Here is an 18,593-nt window from a genome sequence, read left to right as displayed (position 1 = left end):
CAGATGAAAGGAAAGGAAAGCCCTTCCGACGTCACCCCCAGCCGGCGCCCGGCAGCTGAGCCCCAGCGGGGCGGGGTCCGCCGGGTCCCCCTCCGCCCGGGTCCCCCTCCGCCCGGGTCCCCCTCCGCCCGAGTCCCCCTCCGCCCGAGTCCCCCTCCGCCCGAGTCCTGTGCGCTTCCCGGTTCTCCTCCTCCGCGCGGTCACTGGCTGCATCTCCGCCGCCCCGGCACAATAGAGGCTCCGCCCTCCTTCCGCGCGAGCTCTCCGCGGCTCCCTAGCCCAGCAGCCTTCGCAGCCCGCGCCGCCACTGCCTCTGCCCGCCCGGTGCCAGGTCCCTGTGCTCCCCGAGGCTCCCCGCCGACCGTCCCGGCGCGCACCGCGGGCGTCTGTCCGAACGCCTTCCAGCCACCTGAGCCCTCCTGCGGGCGACGCACTCAGCTAGCCCTTGCCCGCCTCCCCTCTTCCCTGCGTCCGACTCTCCACTGGGGCTGCACAGTCGAGGGCTGCTCGCGTCGGGAAGGAGATGCCCAGAGTCTCTGGGGCGCACCCTCCCGTTCCGCTCAGTCGCACCCAGCTTTAGAAGGTGCTCTGAGCAGCCACTTTCGGCCTCTAGCTAGGACACCCTCTCGCAGAAGTCCTTGCCGAGACCCCCCGCCCCAGCCATTCTCTGAAGGGGCTGAGGACCCTCTTATCGCGCCCCTCATGGCCAAGCCTCGGCTGCTAGTTCTCTACTTCGTTCTGATTGTGATTCCGGCCTGGGTGTCCAGCATTGTCCCCACAGGGACTAGCGAGCCCCCAGATGCGCAGACAGTGGCGCCTACGGAGGACGAGACTCTGCAAAACGAGGCGGACAACCAGGAGAACGTTTTATCTCAGGTAGGATGCCGAGTGCCACGACCGCTCTTCTTGCCCTGAATGGTGGTGAGAGCCAGAAGCTGGTCCTTGCTGGAGTGTTTAAGGGCAGCTGTTTTTCCTTCCGTTACTAATGGAAAGGGCATTTGATTTTCATGTATCAGAATATTTTCTTAATGGAAGGATGTAAGTTCTCCTCTCAAAATCATAGGGTCTTTAATCAGGAGAAAGGAGAGATGAAGGAAGGGAAGATGCCGCTCGACTTCTTGAGAAGAAAGAAAAAAAAAGTTGTTTTTGGTTTCAGGGTTGTGAAAAGTTATCTCTTGTCTATGTGGCTGTTTGTCAGAATTGGAATGTGAAAACAGGCGGGTATGTTGACCAGGAGGCAGATGGCATATCCCATAGGGAGATATTTTATGGCAGAGGGTGAGACACCAGGCGGGAGCATGGGGTGAAGTCAGAACAGAAACGTGTGGTGAATGTGAGGTGACCCTCAAACAGAGAGATTGAGAACATGACGGGGTGTATTGGGAGGGGAGGGTGGGAATGCAGATGCAGGCAGCTGGGGCAGACGGTCAGTGGGGGCCCGAGTAACCCATGATAGCAGTGGGCTTTGTAAAGTGTCTGTTTACGAAGTACTTAAACTTGTTTTTTATGACTCAGTCTTCAAAACACCCTAATACCCATCTACAGATAAAGAGATACATGGGTAGGCCGGGAGTGGGTGGCTTACGCCAGTAATCCCAGCACTTTGGGAGGCTGAGGCAGGCGGATCACAAGGTCAGGAGTTCGAGACCAGCCTGGCCAATGTGATGAAACCCTATCTCTACTAAAAATACAAAAATTAGCCAGGCGTGGTGGTGGGCACCTGTAGTCCCAGCTACTTGGGAAGATGAGGCAGGAGAATCGCTTGAACCCGGCGGGAGGCAGAGGTTGCAGTGAGCGGAGATCGGGCCACTGCACTCCAGCCTGAGTGATAGAGTGAGACCCCTCCATATCAAAAAAAAAAAAAAAAGAGATACAAAGGTAGAGCCAGGGCTTCTGACAGTCTTCAGCCCAGATCTCCCAGATCTCTGTAAGGGGTAGTTCTCTCTGGAGTGTTTATTTTGTGCTCTCCAGAGCTGGCATGATGACGTGTGGTGAGTGTCACCAGAATCCTTAGAATGGGGGATGTCTGAGAAAGGATCCTCCAGCGCTGCCTGTACCTTCACTTCCACCAAGCCCTAGGACTGGGCCTTGTCTCCTTCCTGTAGAGAGAATCATCAGCTGCAATTTGGGATTTATCAAACACTAGCCTCTTCACTCTTCCTTTAATAATGATGCTAATATATGCCCTCTGCCCACCTATTACCTCCCACTGACCTCTAAATTGAAAAGACATAAAAATCTCTCACATTGGGGCTCTGGAACACTATCAACAAAAACTTTCCTGAAACCTGAGCCTCCTGAAAGGAAGGAATCCACCCAGGGTTCTCAGAGCAGGGTTATGTAGGAATCTAGGCAGAGTTTCAGAGAGCAGACAGCCACAATTTACTATCAACCCGTAAAGAACAGCGGCTTAAGTCACCCTTAACTACACCACCTTCTTCCACTGATCCATTCTGTATTTGACAACAGCCCTAAAGCAAATATTAGTATTAGAAGAAACTCAACCTTTGCAAGGAAAACATTACAAGTCTTCTTCCCCCCAGACAGCATCCCAAGGAGCATTTCCACTCAAACAAGCTCAATGCTTGCCTACCGGAATCATTAGTCAAATGAAGGGAACCCTTCTGCTTGCCTAGGAAGGGAGCCCTGGCTTTGGAGATGTAGGGCCTTTTGGAGAGGATTGGGAGATAAGAGCCTTTTCCCAGCAAGTGCCCAGGGTTGGGGCTCCAGAAAGCCTACTGCCGCGTGTTTTCCTGCCTGGGGAGGCTGGCAGGGGCATGTGCCCAGAAGGAAATGTTTAGCATTGCAAAAGCAGCAAGTGCTGCCAGTTTGCTCTCCTGGGTTTGGCCTGGGGTTTGGGTTCAGAAGCATAAACTCCTAGACTGAGTAAACCTTACTGACTTCTGGACCTGTCTCTTTCCTCTCAATTCCCTTTCTCCACATCTAACCCATCCTTCAAGGCCCAGATTAAATGCCACTCCTCGAAGAAGTCTTCCCTGGCTTCCAGTTGGAGCCACTCTTAGCTCCCACTGCCCTTTCTCTCTGCCTCCTCAGGGGCACTTATCACTCTCTGTGTGACTGCTATTTATATGCCTCCTGCACTGCAGGCTTCTTGAGAGCAGGTTCTCCGTCTGGCCCATCTCTTTATCCTTCACAGCACCTCAGAGTCCTTAGTAGGCACTCCATAAATGTTGAATAAACGAATGAGAGATGCCAGTAGTCTTCAAACTTGAATACCAACTTTTCAATCTCTCCAATTTCTTCTTTTCCTTTTTACATTTACACCTGGATTCTGACTGGGCACGGTGTCTCATGCCTGTAATCCCAGCACTTTTGGAGGCCAGGGCAGGTGGATCACTTGAGGTCAGGAGTTCAAGACCAGCCTGGCAAACATGGTGAAACTGAAAATACAAAATTAGCTGGGCATGGTAGTATGCGCCTGTAATCCCAGCTACTTGGCAGGCTGAAGTAAGAGAATCACTTGAACCTGGGAGGTGGAGGTTGCAGTGATCTGAGATCACGCCACTGCACTCCAGTCTGGACAACAGAGCGAGGCTCTGTCTCAAAAAAAAAAAAAAAAAAGAAAGGAAAAAAAAGAAAAAGAAAAAAAAGAAAAGAAATAGAAAACAAAGGCTATTGGACAAATGACAGGGCTCATCTGTTTTTTCCTTTAAATAATGAAAAGCTAAGTCCCCATGAGAAAGGCACAGCTTTCCAAGACAAACGAAGAGAGCTGAACTCTGAATGCCTTCAAAGAAATGTCAGTCAGCAAACTGCATCTCGATGACCTATTGGCTCCATGGTTCAGAGTTGTCTGAGGTCTCTGACTAGTGCAGCACGTTTGACTAAGTAAATGGAGAGCCTCCTTCTGGAGGCTGACTGACACCTGTGTTTGCACGCCCCCAACCCATTTTCTGTGTATCTAGTTGCTGGGGGACTATGACAAGGTCAAGGCTATGTCTGAGGGCTCGGACTGTCAGTGCAAGTGTGTGGTGAGACCCCTGGGCCGGGATGCCTGCCAGAGGATCAATGCGGGGGCCTCCAGGAAGGAAGACTTCTACACCGTGGAAACCATCACCTCAGGCTCGTCCTGCAAGTGTGCCTGTGTTGCACCCCCATCTGCCCTCAATCCCTGCGAGGGAGACTTCAGGCTCCAGAAGCTGCGGGAGGTGGACAGCCAGGACTTGAAGGTAGGACCTGGTATGGGGCAATGCCTTGGATGAGAGGGCACTTTTGAGACTCACAAGTCTGACAGGGTCATGGTTGAAGATTGTAAACCCTTTGAAGGTCAGGCCTGGTCCCTAGAGTGCTGTGTGTGGATCAAGGTTGATGTCCTGGCAAACTTGTCCTTTTCAGCTCTGGTGTATAAGGGAGATGCTTCAAGCAAAGTGTGCCTGCCCCTCCTTATGGAGCCAGAGAGGCTGGGCCTGGGAGCAGCTGCCAGGCCCAGCTGGCCAAAAGAACTCAGTGTTCTTCAGGAAAATTGCTGCCACAATTTACTGTCAGCCCAGCACACACCCCAAAGACGCAAAAGAAAAATGCGAGTAAGCCTTTGGTCCTTAGCGCAAGGGCTAGGTTGGCCTAGGGAAGGAGAGGCCTGGGGCCTGCTCTAGATTGGGTCATCAAACTGTGATCCTTTCATGGTCTATAGGGTAGGGAAGCTCAGGCCCCACTTAGGCAGCCCCATGGGTTGGCTGAGGGCTTCTTCTGATCCTGCACCCCCACTTCCCTTGCAGCCTTGGGTAGTGGAACAAGCTGGGTTTTGGAGTCAGACGGATTTGGGTTCAAATCATCACTGTGTGATCCCACTTAAGTTATTTAACGTGTCTGCCCCCAGCTCCTTGAATAACATGTGGGAATAATAACATCTACTTGGTGGGGTTATAAGGATCAATGAGATAACAACTGGGGAGTACTTGGCACAGTACCAGACATTCAGCTAGGCATGACCATGTAAATGAATGAATGGATGACCATGTAAAGTGCTTCTGGCACCTGCGCTCTGCATGCCCTCAGTGCTGCCAGAGCCTCGGCCACCTTCCTCCCAGGGCCTCTGTACTAGCAGGCAGGACGGTATTGATAAAAACTGAGAAGGCTGGGTGTACTATGGCAGCTTGCCATAGAGCAAGAGTCTCAAAGATGAGACACTGAGTCCTCTTTTACCCCAGGGTCAGTTTAGCATTTTGTGCTAAGGAGAACCTGTTGATGTCTTTCAGAGCCTTTAGTAGATAATGAAGTTGAGTGTTTCAGAAGCATATCCTCAAGGTGTTGACATGTAGAGCCACCTTGTTGAGTGTTTATACAATAAAAATACCTGTTATGAGCCAGCTATCTTGGGGAAGCAGAGATGAAGGATACATGGCCACTGCTTGCTTTCTTTTTTTCACTTTTATTTTAGGTTTAGGAGTACACATGCAGGTTTGTTATAGAGGTAAATTCACGTCACGGGAGTTTGTTGTACAGATTATTTTGTCATCCAGCTACTAAGCCTAGTACCTAATAGTTATTTTTTCTGCTCCTCCCCCTCCTCCTACCCTCCACCCTCAAGCAGGCCTTAGTATCTGTTGTTCCCTTCTTTGTGTCTGAGTTCTCATCATTTAGCTCCCACCTATAAGTGAGAACATGTGGTACTTGGTTTTCTGTTCCTGTGTTAGTTTGCTAAGGATAATGGCCTCCAGCTCCATCCATGTTCTCATAAAAGACATAATCTCATGTTTTTCATAGCTGCATATTATTCCATGGTGTATACATACTACATTTTCTTTTTCCAGCCTGTCATTGATGTGCATTTAGGTGGATTCCATGTCTTTGCTATTGAGACACTACTTTTAAGGAGCTCACAGTCTAGTAGGAAAGACAGATGTCAATGCAATTGACAGATTTCGTAAAAGAGGTATAAACAGTTTGTGAAGAGGTCTAGACCTCAGGTTTACTTGTTCTTAGAGGACTCTCCCATTTTCTTACCCAAACATTTCAGAAGGCAGAATGCACATACACCATTGTGCTTGCCTACATCCCTGCCTACACAAATGTGTTTCTCGTGGCAACCTCTCAATTCCTGGCTAGTGACTTTCCTGTCGAGCCCCCAGCATGCAGATCTGAAAGGAAACTGCCCTGTGTCTGTCTGCCCCAGCCCTGCACTAACCCCTTGCCTTGTTTCATAGCTCTCCACAATCATAGACATGTTGGAAGGAGCGTTCTATGGCCTGGATCTCCTGAAGCTACATTCAGTCACCACCAAACTGGTGGGGCGAGTGGATAAACTAGAAGAGGTAAGGAAGATTCTGGTTTCCATATCTTTCTCTTGATCAAGCTCAAAAGTGTACCAAACATCCCACAGTAAATTTTCAGCTAACACATGTGCTGACTAGACTTAACCCATCCTATGCTATGAAAGGGAAAATGCACATAAAAGATTCATCCAAAACTATGCCAAATTGTTGGTGACAAAGAAAATCAGTTAAGTAGAAATGCCAATACTGTACCTTCTTTTTTTCATCTATAAAATCCTCTTAATCATATAATCAATGTCTTTCCATTTTTACCTTGACTTCCAGAGACCTCACAACTCAATGAAATGTAAAGGTACAATAAGTATCTTACCTCCAGTTTTAAGGTGGAGTCATCTCCTTCCTTCGTATATGGTTCCTACTTCTCTAACTGTTCTGGTTCATACTCCTGTATTTATGTGTGTGAATCCATGTGAAATTCATTTTAGAGGAAGAAGACATAAAAATGATTACTAATAAGTAATGTTCCCTACTCAGCATTCAGACTAGTCATGCCCAGGATGAATGGACAAGTCATGCAATTTTCATAGACAAAGACACCATACTATTCTGACTGGGCTCTGGGAGTTGTACAGGTGGTGCTATGGTTTTCATCTAGTGGTGTGTGACATGATGATGGGAGCAGGGAGTTGTTATAGATACTGTATTAATGTTGACAGTCTTTTTGCTGTGATGCCTTAACATACAGATGAGAAATCATTTAGTCACCCAAAAAGTAACTAACGATCATTATTCAATATTACTAGTAAGAAACTTCATGGATACGTTTCATTGACTCGCATCTGGTTCTTGGACTGATACTTGAAACAGTGACTCAAAGAGCTGCTGCTCTGAGTGGAAATCTATTTCTTTAATGTTTACAGCGTTACTGTAAGTGGTAAATTTAATAGCACAATGACTGTAAACATATCAATATTCCTTAAGAAAAAGTGGACCTTTGGGGGAATACCATGAAAGAGCTAAGGTTCTTTGATCTATGATTAGTAGATGTAGTAGTTTGTGGCAGAAAGAGCAGCAGGGTCGGAGTCAGGACAGGATGAGTTCCTTACTCTCTGTTTGAGCTGCCAAGCAGCCATGTCCTACCTTCTCCATCTGGACAGTGAGAATAGTACCCTGCCTACTCCGTATGATTGCTGAGAGGATACAAAGTACACTAATCAGTATGAAAATGCTTTGAAATGGTTAAATTAAACAAGGCTCTGACCAAGGAGAGATTGAGGACAAACATTCCTACATTACTTTGCCAAGAGAGCTGGCAGAAAGATGATGAAACATTGAAGTTACAAGGATCGGTTTCAGCACACTCCTTCCACTCCTAAAAATTTTCCCAGAAAGTGAACACCAGTTCCTTTTCTACCCGCCCTTGGGCTTAGCTCCTCCAATGCTATGATGAGGTGTTTTCTGAATATGGCTGTTGGCTCTGGGAGGGTTGGTAGGTCCTTAATCATATCAGTTATGAGGTCTGATGAGAGGGGTCAGGGTTTTGGATCCTGAAATTTGTAGACAGATCAGGGTGGCAAATAGAACTGCATCAGCCTCCTCCTTGCTGTCTGCCACTCTCTTCAAGGGGTTCTCTCAAAGAACTAGGACCCTGGGCATCTTGAGTATCTCCTTCCTCAATGTTAGCAGCTGGAATGATGACATTGTGGATGGTCAGCACCATCCCACTACCAATGGACTTCATGCAGGCTTCGGACTCTTCCTCCTAGTTAAAACCACTTTCTGGTTCTTTCAGATGCATTCAAAAGGAATTAAACCAAGGTCCCATATTGGGAGGTGCCTGTGTTTTCCTAGGCCCCCAGAACCATCCAAATGTGCAATGCCCCTTTAAGAAAGGGATTGCTCTTCTATAGGGACAGGAGCAACAGCAACCTTTTCTGCTTTCACCTGACCTTGGCAGCCAAACAGTTGCCATTCTGCCTGGAGAACACAGCTTGAGAAAGATAGATTTGGGGGGAGAGTACAGTGCTCTGGAGGCTAAGGTCAGGTGCTCAGTCTCTGAGAAGGCCAGTGGGCTGGGCTTGTCCAAGGATCACAGTCTCATTACAGCCTTGTCCAACAGCTGAGCCCTCCTGCTCAGGAGGGAGTATGGGTGAATTTGATGCAGTACCACTGTCCCAGCAGGGTGGTATCATCTATATAGTCACACAGTGACCTGGTTTTTGCAAAAAACAGTTTTAGTTACATTAGTGAGAGTATCTCCTTGCCAAAACTGTGGTATGTTTAGTAGCAAAGATTGGACCTTAATAATAATAATCCCTTACATTTATATAGCATATTATGTTTTGTAAAGCATTGCATATACATTTAGTCCATTTGTTCCCGGGTAGTGTGAGAATCAAGGAAATTAGATGACTTGGCCAAAATCACAGTGCTAGGAAGTATAGGGCCTTCTGGTTCCTGGTCCAGGGCTCTTTCTAATCAACCCTGTAAGGGTCTTCAAATCATTGCCATCTGCCCTGCAAGCATCAGTTTTTCCTAACAGGAACTTCAAACAATAGCTCTTCCAAGGGAATTTCTAGGCAGAACTGTGACTATATCCCACAGTCCCATTAAACAGGATTAAAGTTGAGTTCGGGAAGGTTTCCCCAACTAGAGAGGCTAAGGTGATAGGGTGCTGAAGTGTGACAGTAGTCTTCAGGTGGATCTGGGCCCCTGTGCCCGAATAGTGGCGCATTGTATTTGCTCGAGTTTGTCTCAAGGCTCATGCCAGCTGACTGTCTGGAGTCTGCAGTAATTGAAAAGGCAGAATGTTGGGTAAATTGAAAAAACACTCCCTCTCCAGCTCGGTTCTGCAGGAGGAATGGAAGTTAAAATCTGCTCCTGGTCCTTGAATATTCTTGAGTCCCAATGAGAGTTCTTTGGAGGTCAGACAAGACAAAAGGGGTCAGATTGGAGAGGCATTTTGCCCAGAGTAAGATCAATGGTTGGCAGTATAAGCAAGCACACATTTATGGGCTACAGCCACAGTTCCACCTTAAGTATATAGGAGGAGGTAGGAATGGAAACTTCATTTGCAGATGAAAGAGGAAGGAAGGAGAGAGAAATGGAATCTGAACTATTTTGAGTTTACCTTTTGGTAAAATCAGCTCTGGGAGCAGCTCTGCTTAGTGGAATGATTTTGGGTAAGCTTTTGCTTTAAACAATGAAAAATGACACATGCATAGAAAAGTGTATAAACAATGAATGTAGTTTAAAAAATTACTGTGAACAAAATGCCTAGTAATCACCAACCAGCTCAAGAAACAGACCAATTTTAACACCCCAAAAGGCCCCCACATGCTCTCTCCTACTCATACCCTTCCCTCAAGGGAACCTTTATCCTTACTTTTAGGTTGAGCATCTTCCTTGTTTTTCTTTATAGTTTCATCATTGAAGGATGCGTCCCTAAATGTAATCATTTTGCCTTTTTTGAATGTTGAATACATAGAATCTTACAGAAGTGTGTGTGTGTGTGTGTGTGTGTGTGTGTTGGGTTTTTTCATTCAATTTTATATTTTTAATATTTATCTATGTTGTTTTTGTGTCTTGTGGTTCATTCATTTTTATTGCTGTGTAGTATTCTATTGTATGAATATACTACAATTTATCTGTTCTCCTGATGATGGATATGTGGATTGTTTCCAGTTTCTGCATTCATAATTGAGAATAGCCCCATGGACATTCCTGTACATGAACATCCCTGTGCATGTACCCTGGTGCATGTGTGCCTGCATTTCTCTGTGGTACATTAGATAAATGGAACTAGAAGGTAAGCATTAGTTATGCTTATCTTCAACTTCACGAGATATTGCCAAACTGTTTTCCAAAGTAGTAGTATAAGTTTACATTCCCTCCAGCAGGGTATAAAAGTTCTATACACACTGGGTGTGGTGGCTCACGCCTGTAATCCCAGCACTTTGGGAGGCTGAGGTGGGTGGATCACGAGTTCAGGAGATGGAGACTATCCTGACTAACACAGTGAAACCCCATCTATACTAAACATACAAAAAATTAGCTGGGCATGGTGGCGGGCACCTGTAGTCCCAACTACTCTGGAGGCTGAGGCAAGAGAATGGCGTGAACCCGGGAGGCAGAGCTTGCAGTGAGCTGAGATCGCACCACTGTACTCCAGCCTGGGCGACAGAGCAAGACTCTGTTTCAAAACAAAAAAAGTTCTACACACATCGTCACCAACACTTGGTATTGTCAGACTTTGCAGATTTTGTCAATTTGGAGGGTATAACTTAGTAGGATCATTTCGCTGTGTTCTAGAAACTTAACTCCAAAAATATCTTTCCAGTTCACTGGGGGAGGTCTGAAACCTCATAAAACAGTTTTAGAACTGCTCCAGGAACAAGAAACACTCAAGGTGGTCAGCAGTCCAGCATAGACCCCAACTGACCTTTCTTTCCTGTGAGTGGCTGGGAAGGGGAAGGGCATGCAGGAAGTGTGGGTATATGTTGGAGTTGAGGGGTGGGTGGGCACAGAACATAAGTATCTGAAGATATAGGAGTTAAAAGTCTATAAAGAAAATCTGTAATTTCCAAAGGCAAAGGCAAGCCCTGTTCATTGCATACAGAGCTGGCAGTGGCACTCACTCAGCTCAAGAAAAGACTTCATCCGAGCTCCGAGTGCACTCAGAGACCCAAAGACTTGTAGGCTGCCCAGGCCTAAAGGTGGATTCTGAAGGCAGCAGGACTAGAGGCATGGTGTTCAACCCCGAGCAGCACATACTGCTTCCAGGGGCAGATTTATTACTAAAGTGGAGAAAAAGACAAACAGAGGGACAGATCATTAAAATAATCTTCAGCATCAAAGCTTTAGTTGGTTTCAGTCATTTCCGTAAAATTTGCAAATTTTATTGAAGAAATGTCCCACCCCCACCTTGCTGCAGGATACCTGTAAGTGTTTATAAGTGCTTGAAATGCTTATGTACACGTGCGCCTTTGTATATGTGTGGGTGCATAGCCCATGCTCTTAAAATAGATGCATGCCTGTAAGCTTTCCATAGTGTGATTTCTGCCTTGTCCCTTCTGGTGTGTGTCTCCTTCCTTTTTCTCCAATCTACCTGCTGGAATTTGCAAACCACACCCATGAGCATAGATGGCACCAGGGAACCTTGTGTCCCAGCTGAAGCCTTTTCTCCTGATAATGTTGCCTCCAAGGAAGATTTAAGTCCACAATGGATTTACCAGACCCAGAGCTGGCCTGTTCCCCAGAATGTACTGGCACAGGCATTGCTGAGGTCTTCTCCCCCACACCTAAAGCACTGGTGGCTTTTGTGTTTCTGGACTGAAAGGCATGATCAAAGAAGCATTCCTGACCCTGGTGGATATATCTTTTCACCGGCTAATAAGAAAACGTAATTTTCATCTGTGCAGACTTGGCTGTGAGTTGGGGGAGCTGTCTCTTTCCAAGCCTCCCCTTTCCTCCCACCCTCCACCCCTGTCGAGACACCCCCAGGGCTCACTCTCTCTCCTGATCAAATCTGCTCTCTCCGAGGGGTTTGCTGTAAGTCATTTCACTCTTCTTCCTCAAGTGAAGGCTGGGAGGGGGGCACTGCTTACCCAGCCTGACTTCAGTGTCCTCATACGTGAAAAGGCAGAGGGTTGAAGTTAATGTTTCTAAGATATATTTCAGCCCTAACGCTATTTAATTCAATTTACATCTTAATATGAGTTAAAGCCAATATATTACCTCTCCTGGGGTTGTATATACTTCAAATCTAATTTGCCATTGTGGGATATAAGGTTTTCTTCTTGGCTAAAGAGACTTACAGTGCGAGTGTCAGCCCTCCATCTGTCTGCCTAGAAACAGTTTAGAGCTGCCAGGATGTGCAGGCGTGCATGGCTCGAGTGGCCCTATTTTAAGGGGTAAGGTTATCCCTAATACAGAAATTCATCACCAGAGGCTTGGGACTTCTTGCTGTTGCCTTGTTTGAATCTCCTGCCAGGCCCTGGACTTCTTAAGGGCAAGTTGGGTCAAGTCATATTTGTTTCCCAGGCCCTGGTCCAGCACCTGATGTAGGACAGATGCTCCACAGCTGTTTGGTTGGATGAGTGTTCAATGGGGCAGCTGGTGGCTCCCTGAACCCAGGCCTGCCTGTCTCTCCCATCAGCTGTGGTCGGAGGGATTAGGCCACGGCCCACCTGTCCTGCCATCAGGAGCGCCGGCTCTTTCCAGCTGTTCTTTTCCCCAGCATTCTTACCAGGGGCTAGGAGACAGCTGTCAGCTGGGGTGGCTGTCCCAGGCCATCTGGTCCTAGCTGTCTCCTGGATGATGCAAAGGGTGAGCATGGTGAGCTGATGGGAACTGCGGGCCCTCCCTCCTTGGGTCCAGTTACCCTCACACTTGCTCAGTTCACTCCCACGAGAAACTATGTCCCATATGCCCTTGGGCTTGCCATCTGGATCTTAGCCCTATGCACATCCAGCTATCTGCCAGGGAATCCTGATGCCCACAGGACCTACCAGGCGGCCTTCTATGCAGCCTCCTTAGATGTGGCTGTGTGCACCTGCTGTGTGACTTGGGGCCAGGGTTTGGCCCACCTGCAGTCTGGCTTCGTCTACTCCCACAGGTGTCTAACGTGTCTCTCTACAGCACACCAGCCTTGGGTACTTACCTTCCTCCCCACGCCAGCCATACCAAACCCTAGCTTCCCTTTCCTTTTCCACCTGCATATCTGCTATGGAGACCCCAAGGGTCCCTTCCACTCCAGCTTCACCCACATGCCTCAAGCCCGATTTCCCAGCACTGTACCACATGCAGCCCCTCATCCATCTCCATGCCAAGCCTGAGTGAGGTAGGTGTTATCATTCCTTCTTTTTCCACCTGGGGCCTAGAGAGGTTTCATCCCTTGCCCTATGTGGTTATATAAGCAGGCCATGACTGTGGTGTGGGTTTACACCTGATCTCCAGAGCCAGACCCTCCCCTACACACACCCCTGTCCCTGGTTCTGGTTGTAAAAGCGAGACCACAGAGAACTGCTAGAGTTCTGCCCCATGGTCATCTTTCCCCTGGTCCCAAGGTTTTGGCTTAAGCCACTACACAGTCTCACCCAGGCACACGCACACGTGTCTAAGAGCTGGACAAGGTCAGGATACAGTCTGTGTCCTTCATACCCATTCCACCAGTCTGCACATCTGGTTGTGCCGGCCCTCCATGGCTTGTCAAAACACCAGCCATACTGACTAGGGCTGACTGATGGCTGCACCCCTAACTCCACCTGCATCCGGTTCCCCTTTGCCAAGGGTCCCTGCCTTGTTTGCACATTCTGTCCCTCTGGTGTGTGTGCATCTGGCTGAAGTCAGCAGTGGACACCTGTTCCATCTGGCAGTGTGGCACCAGTGGACAACTGTTCCCATCAGGCACCCTCCAGTGCCCAACTGCATACCAGTCCTGCACATGGCACTTGTTCTATGAACACCTCTCAGTTCCTTGGCTCTGCCTGGCCCAAGAAATCATGAGGACAGAGTTCCCAAATCTTTCATTGCCACAGTTGGCTGTGTCCAGCTTTCTGTCCCAGCCCTCTATCTATCTGCTCTTTCTCCCTCTTCCCTTCCCTCTTCTTCATTGTGCCAGGATCCTTGGCAGGGGCCATGGGTACACTTGCTTCTGCCAGATAGGTGCAATTCCCGCCTCCTCTGCCACGTTGCCAGCACTGCCCACGAGCCAAGTTGCACACACCATAAATGTCATGGTTGCAGCTGTCCCAGGGGGAAAAGCCTGAGGCATGAGATCATGGGGTTCACCTATCCCCCAGGGCAGAATCGAGGGTACCCTATGCAGGTGGCATCCCCTGCATCTCCTGAGAATTGCCTCACCAAAGGCCTTTGGTGTGAGGAGCGCAGAGTCCCAGGGAGAGGTGGGGAGCTCTTGAGGGTCAGCACCCCCAGGTTAGAGGTGGCTGATTGGGGGTGGCCAAGGAGGGGCAGCTGTGGCTGCTGCCCTGGGGGACACCAGCTGGCTCAGCCCTGCAGGCCAATGGGGTGATGCCACCGCCAGCCTCTTGTTTATTCAGGCGGCTGGCGGGCTTTGCCATTCCCGTGAGGGGAATAAACTGTACTACTCCTCCGGGTTCTCAGGGCAGGCTTGCCTAAAACTCTCCTCTGTGGGAATGCAGAATAACAACTCCTTACTGACACCCGAAAGGGGATGGGAGACTATAAACAAATGTGAAGGGGGGCTCCCTAGGGCCCTAGAAACCCCAAGACCTGGGGGGGCGCCCTTTGCCTCACAGTGAGCGTGCCACACCCACTGATGCACGGTGTTTAGGAATCTAGTGAGATCTTCTGTCAAATAATAAGGATGCTTAGGCCCAGCCAGCCAGTCCACCCAGAGGTATCAGCGCCTTTAGTAGAGTCCTGGGGCCAGTGGTGGGCCGCAGGTGTGGACACTCCTCAGTCCGCTCCTCAGAGAAACCTATCAACCTGACCCAGGAGTCAGTGCCTGCATCTGTCACATCACCCTGGCAGAGTTTCTGCAGAGCACTTTTCACTCGTTGATATTTTCTTGTCTATTTCTTTGTCTATTGCCTATTTACCCCTCGTGGAGGGTGACCTTCACCAGGGCAGGATCCCAGTGGCCTTGCTCACCCTTGAACCATCAGTGCAGCACTGAGCACATGAACGCCTTAATGAAAAGGTAACACATTGAATCCCTGCACTTGCTGGGCTTGGTGATCTGTCTTAGGCTATGAGAGCTACAGGAAAGGCATCCACAGGTGTTGCTCTCAGCAGGTGCTGATGGATTACAGAAATGCTTGAACCCCACTAAGGGGCCAGGAACTTTTCCCATCAGTCCCAGAAGGAACTCAGCTCCTATAAAACAGACCTTCTCACACATTTCTGTCCACTTTTCAAGCAGCTGTGCCCCAAGCTTTCTCCACTTCAGGCGGTGCTTCTCAAACTTTAATGTGTACGCAGAGCGTCTGGGGATCTTGTTAAAATACAGATTCTGATTTGGCAGGTCTGCGCGGGCCTGGGAATCTGCATTTCTGACAAGCTCCTGTGTGATGCTGATGCTGCTGAACTCTGCACCACACTTTGAATAGTGAGGATTTATGAGAGTCCAACATTTCTGTATTTCTCAGCATCTATACATATCCTGTCGTGTATCCTGAACCCAAACTGCAAGTATTCTCTGGCTTTTGGGCATGCTTGGTGCTGCTGAGAGCTGTATGTGTGCCAGGATCCTCTCCTGGTGTTCTTAGTGATCCAACAGGTGAGCTGAAGGAGCAAGGGCTAGGAGACCGGGTGCTGGTTCCACTCTGTCACTTTTTGGTAGTGACCTTGAGCAAGTCACATTCTTGCTCTGGGCCTCAGGTTCCTCTCTGTGAAAGGAAAGGTTAGGCATGAGTTCTTGGGTCCATTCCAGCTGTAACATTCTATGAAAAATAACAGCCACTTAGTCCGGTATGTTTCATGCACATCCATATATATTAACTCACTTAATTCTCCTAACAACCTATAGGAAAAGTGCTAGTACTATCCCCATTTTACAGATGGGAAACTGAAGCAGAGGTGTTTCAGTAATGTGCCTGAGATCTCAGATCTAGCAATAACAGCATGGAGGGGTGAACCGGTTTCCTTCAAAACCCATGCTCTTACCCATTACACTTGACCTCCTGATAGATAACACCTATCAGGAGTGACTGTGCACCCAGGAAGATCACTCATTCTGGGCGTTCTTAAAAAAGACCTCTTTCTCATGGAATTTAGCTCTCACAGTTAATTCTGTGCAATTTAGAGAGGCTGGCTTAGCCTAAGTGCCATGGAACACACTGAGCCCTTCCAGCGCTCGGGATCTGGCATGCAATGAAATGCCATAAGAATGGCATGGCTGATGGTTCGGGAGCCAGGTTCATTTAACAAGCACCTATTGGGCTTCTCTGGGCAGCCCCTGTAGGAGCCCCTGAAGCCGCGGTGTCTGGGTGTCACTGCCTGGATATAGCCACGTCCCCTGGTTCTGCATCACTGGGACTTTCCTCTAGGATGTTAGTAGCATCCCACCAGGCTGCAGAGCTGTGCCTGGCAATGTCAGCTTTTACACTTCTGTGTCTGTTAGGTAAAGAAAGATAGAAAGCAAACACATCCTCTATTTTACGTTGTTGCTTCCTCAACCTCATAAACAGGGGCCCAACGGAGGACATCACATTTAAAAATGTAGCTGCTCATGGAAACTTTAGTATGAGGGCCAAAGTTGGATCTCAATGTAGTCAAATCTCTTTAAAAATAACTAGAGGAGAAGGGACACCTCTAAGGCTGTCGACAACTTTCCTTGATTTAAATCCCATTCAGTGTTCACCTTCTCTAGGAAGCTACCTGGGACGCCTCCACTCTCCTCTTGCTCTGAACTCAGGAACCCTCACATTTGGCATTTACAGAACTTGACATGGTTTGTCCGTCTCTAGTTATAGTTGACATCTCTCCCACCCCACCCAGGTCCAGAACCCCAAGGATACTTAAAGCCTTTCTTTCTGTAGTGCTACACTTAGACACTCAAGAGGTACTCACCAGTGTTGGTTGACTGAAATGTAGCCTTGACCCTCTCTGGTATGAACCAGGTCTGGAGCATGGCTAATTTGCCAAGTGAGGGGTCATTTAGTGAAACTGTTTTTATGGGTAAATAGGAAAGTTTGAAGTGGGCCTATCAAGTTTCTATGTAAGTGATGTTTTTAAAGTACCAGGGAATGGTTTGTGCTCATTAAAAAGGCGGAGTAGTTTTGTTGTTGTTGTTGTTTGTTTGTTTGTTTGGCCACCTCTTCCAAAATTGCTTAGAAAGCCCCTCTTTCATTAACTGAGCTACTGGTTCACATGTATGGGATGCGAGTGAATGGAATTCTTTAATGTTCTTCAACACTGAGTAAAGGTGGACTATATACAAAGGACAGAAAAAGAGCCTGGTGTCCTTGTGGCCCAGAGACTTGGCAATGTTGTTAATAGAAAAGCTATGGGTAGTTTGGGCAGTATTTCCTGCAGTTGGATATCCCAGGGCTGAACTGCCCCGGAAATACTGCCAGGGGACTTGGTACCAGTGCTCAGCCCAAGGCTGGGCACACTCTCTAGCCCCAATCATTTGTTGGATGAATTCTCAGCCTGTCTGTTGTGTCTATGTGCTCTGAGTGAAGATGGCTGCTAGCTGCCTCCTGCTTGTCTTCGGGTGCTTTAATGGATCATCTTTTTTTTCCTTCTCAGGAAGTTTCTAAAAACCTCACCAAGGAAAACGAACAAATCAAAGAGGACATGGAAGAAATTCAAACTGAGATAAATAAGCGAGGCAAAGAAAACTGCTCTGAAAACATCCTAGATAGCATGCCAGACATCCGCTCAGCCCTGCAGAGGGATGCGGCAGCAGCCTACGCCCACCCAGAGGTACAGCCCCAGCCTCCAAGGGCCTCTGATCACAAGCCCTGGAAGCGTGATACCAGCATCTCTCCCTGCATAGAACTTTTCAGGCTTCAGACTTTTAACAGAGATGAGCTCGTTTCATCCATACAATAGTTCTGCAGGTTCTGTAGATTTGATGAGCAGTTGACCCCATTTTACTTCACACTGAAGCCCAGAGAGGTTCAGCAAGTATTGAAGCCAGGACTGAAATCTGAGTCTGAGTCCCAGCCCCTATTTTTTTTCACAATCTTATGTCCCACCTTTGTGAGCATCTCTTGTGTTTGTAAATAGGGAAGATATGCATGCTGGCTTGTCTGGGACCATCCTGGTTTATTCCTGCTGTCATAGCATTTTTTTTTTTTTTTTTTTTTTTTTAGAGACAGGTTCCAGCTCTGTCACCAAGGCTGGAGTGCAGTGTTGTGATCATAGCTCTCTGCAGCCTCAAATTCCTGGGCTCAAGTGATCCTCCTGCCTCAGCCTCCTGATTAGCTAGGACCACAGGCACATGCTACCATGCCTGGTAATAAAAATTCGTTACTTTTTATTTTTTGTAAATATGGGGTCTTGCTATGTAGTTTTTGTAAATATGGCTGGTCTGAAACTCCTGGCCACAAGCAATCCTCCTGCATCAGCCTCCCAAATCACTGCAATGACAGGCGTGAGCCACCGTACCTGGCCCTGGCATGGTTATTAATAGCACCCTCTTTTACTCTCAAAAATGCCCCAGTTTGGAAACAAATTATATTTCCTCCCTCCTCATTTATAGGGGACTTTGTAATTTACTACATATTTTCATCCTTATACCATGTGGCTATCGTCACAGCCCTAGAAAAGCAGGCCGGACAGAGATCAATATCCTCATTTTACAGATAAGGAAACAGATCCAGCTGTGGGCATGGTCTCCCTCTCTCAGTTGGGAAATGGTGGCAAAGG

General features: G+C 48.0%; 1 protein-coding gene across 3 annotated transcripts in view; it reads left to right on the top strand.

Annotated features, from left to right (window-relative positions):
- Positions 1 to 208: 208 nt before the first annotated feature.
- OLFML2B (olfactomedin like 2B) overlaps positions 209 to 18,593 on the top strand; it is a 40,397-nt gene continuing 22,012 nt past the window's right edge. For all 3 annotated transcript variants that reach the window (XM_003892981.2, XM_009185686.2, XM_009185676.2), the window contains exons 1-4: positions 209 to 876; positions 3,927 to 4,190; positions 6,165 to 6,272; positions 17,469 to 17,645. In XM_003892981.2, coding sequence (XP_003893030.2) covers positions 703 to 876; positions 3,927 to 4,190; positions 6,165 to 6,272; positions 17,469 to 17,645 — 723 coding nt within the window. In that variant the 5' untranslated portion in view covers positions 209 to 702. The remainder of the gene's footprint in view (positions 877 to 3,926; positions 4,191 to 6,164; positions 6,273 to 17,468; positions 17,646 to 18,593) is intronic.

This window comes from Papio anubis, chromosome 1 (genome assembly GCF_008728515.1).
Source record: "Papio anubis isolate 15944 chromosome 1, Panubis1.0, whole genome shotgun sequence".
Taxonomy (NCBI): domain Eukaryota; kingdom Metazoa; phylum Chordata; class Mammalia; order Primates; family Cercopithecidae; genus Papio; species Papio anubis.
This window is presented reverse-complemented; position numbering and strand designations above follow the sequence as displayed.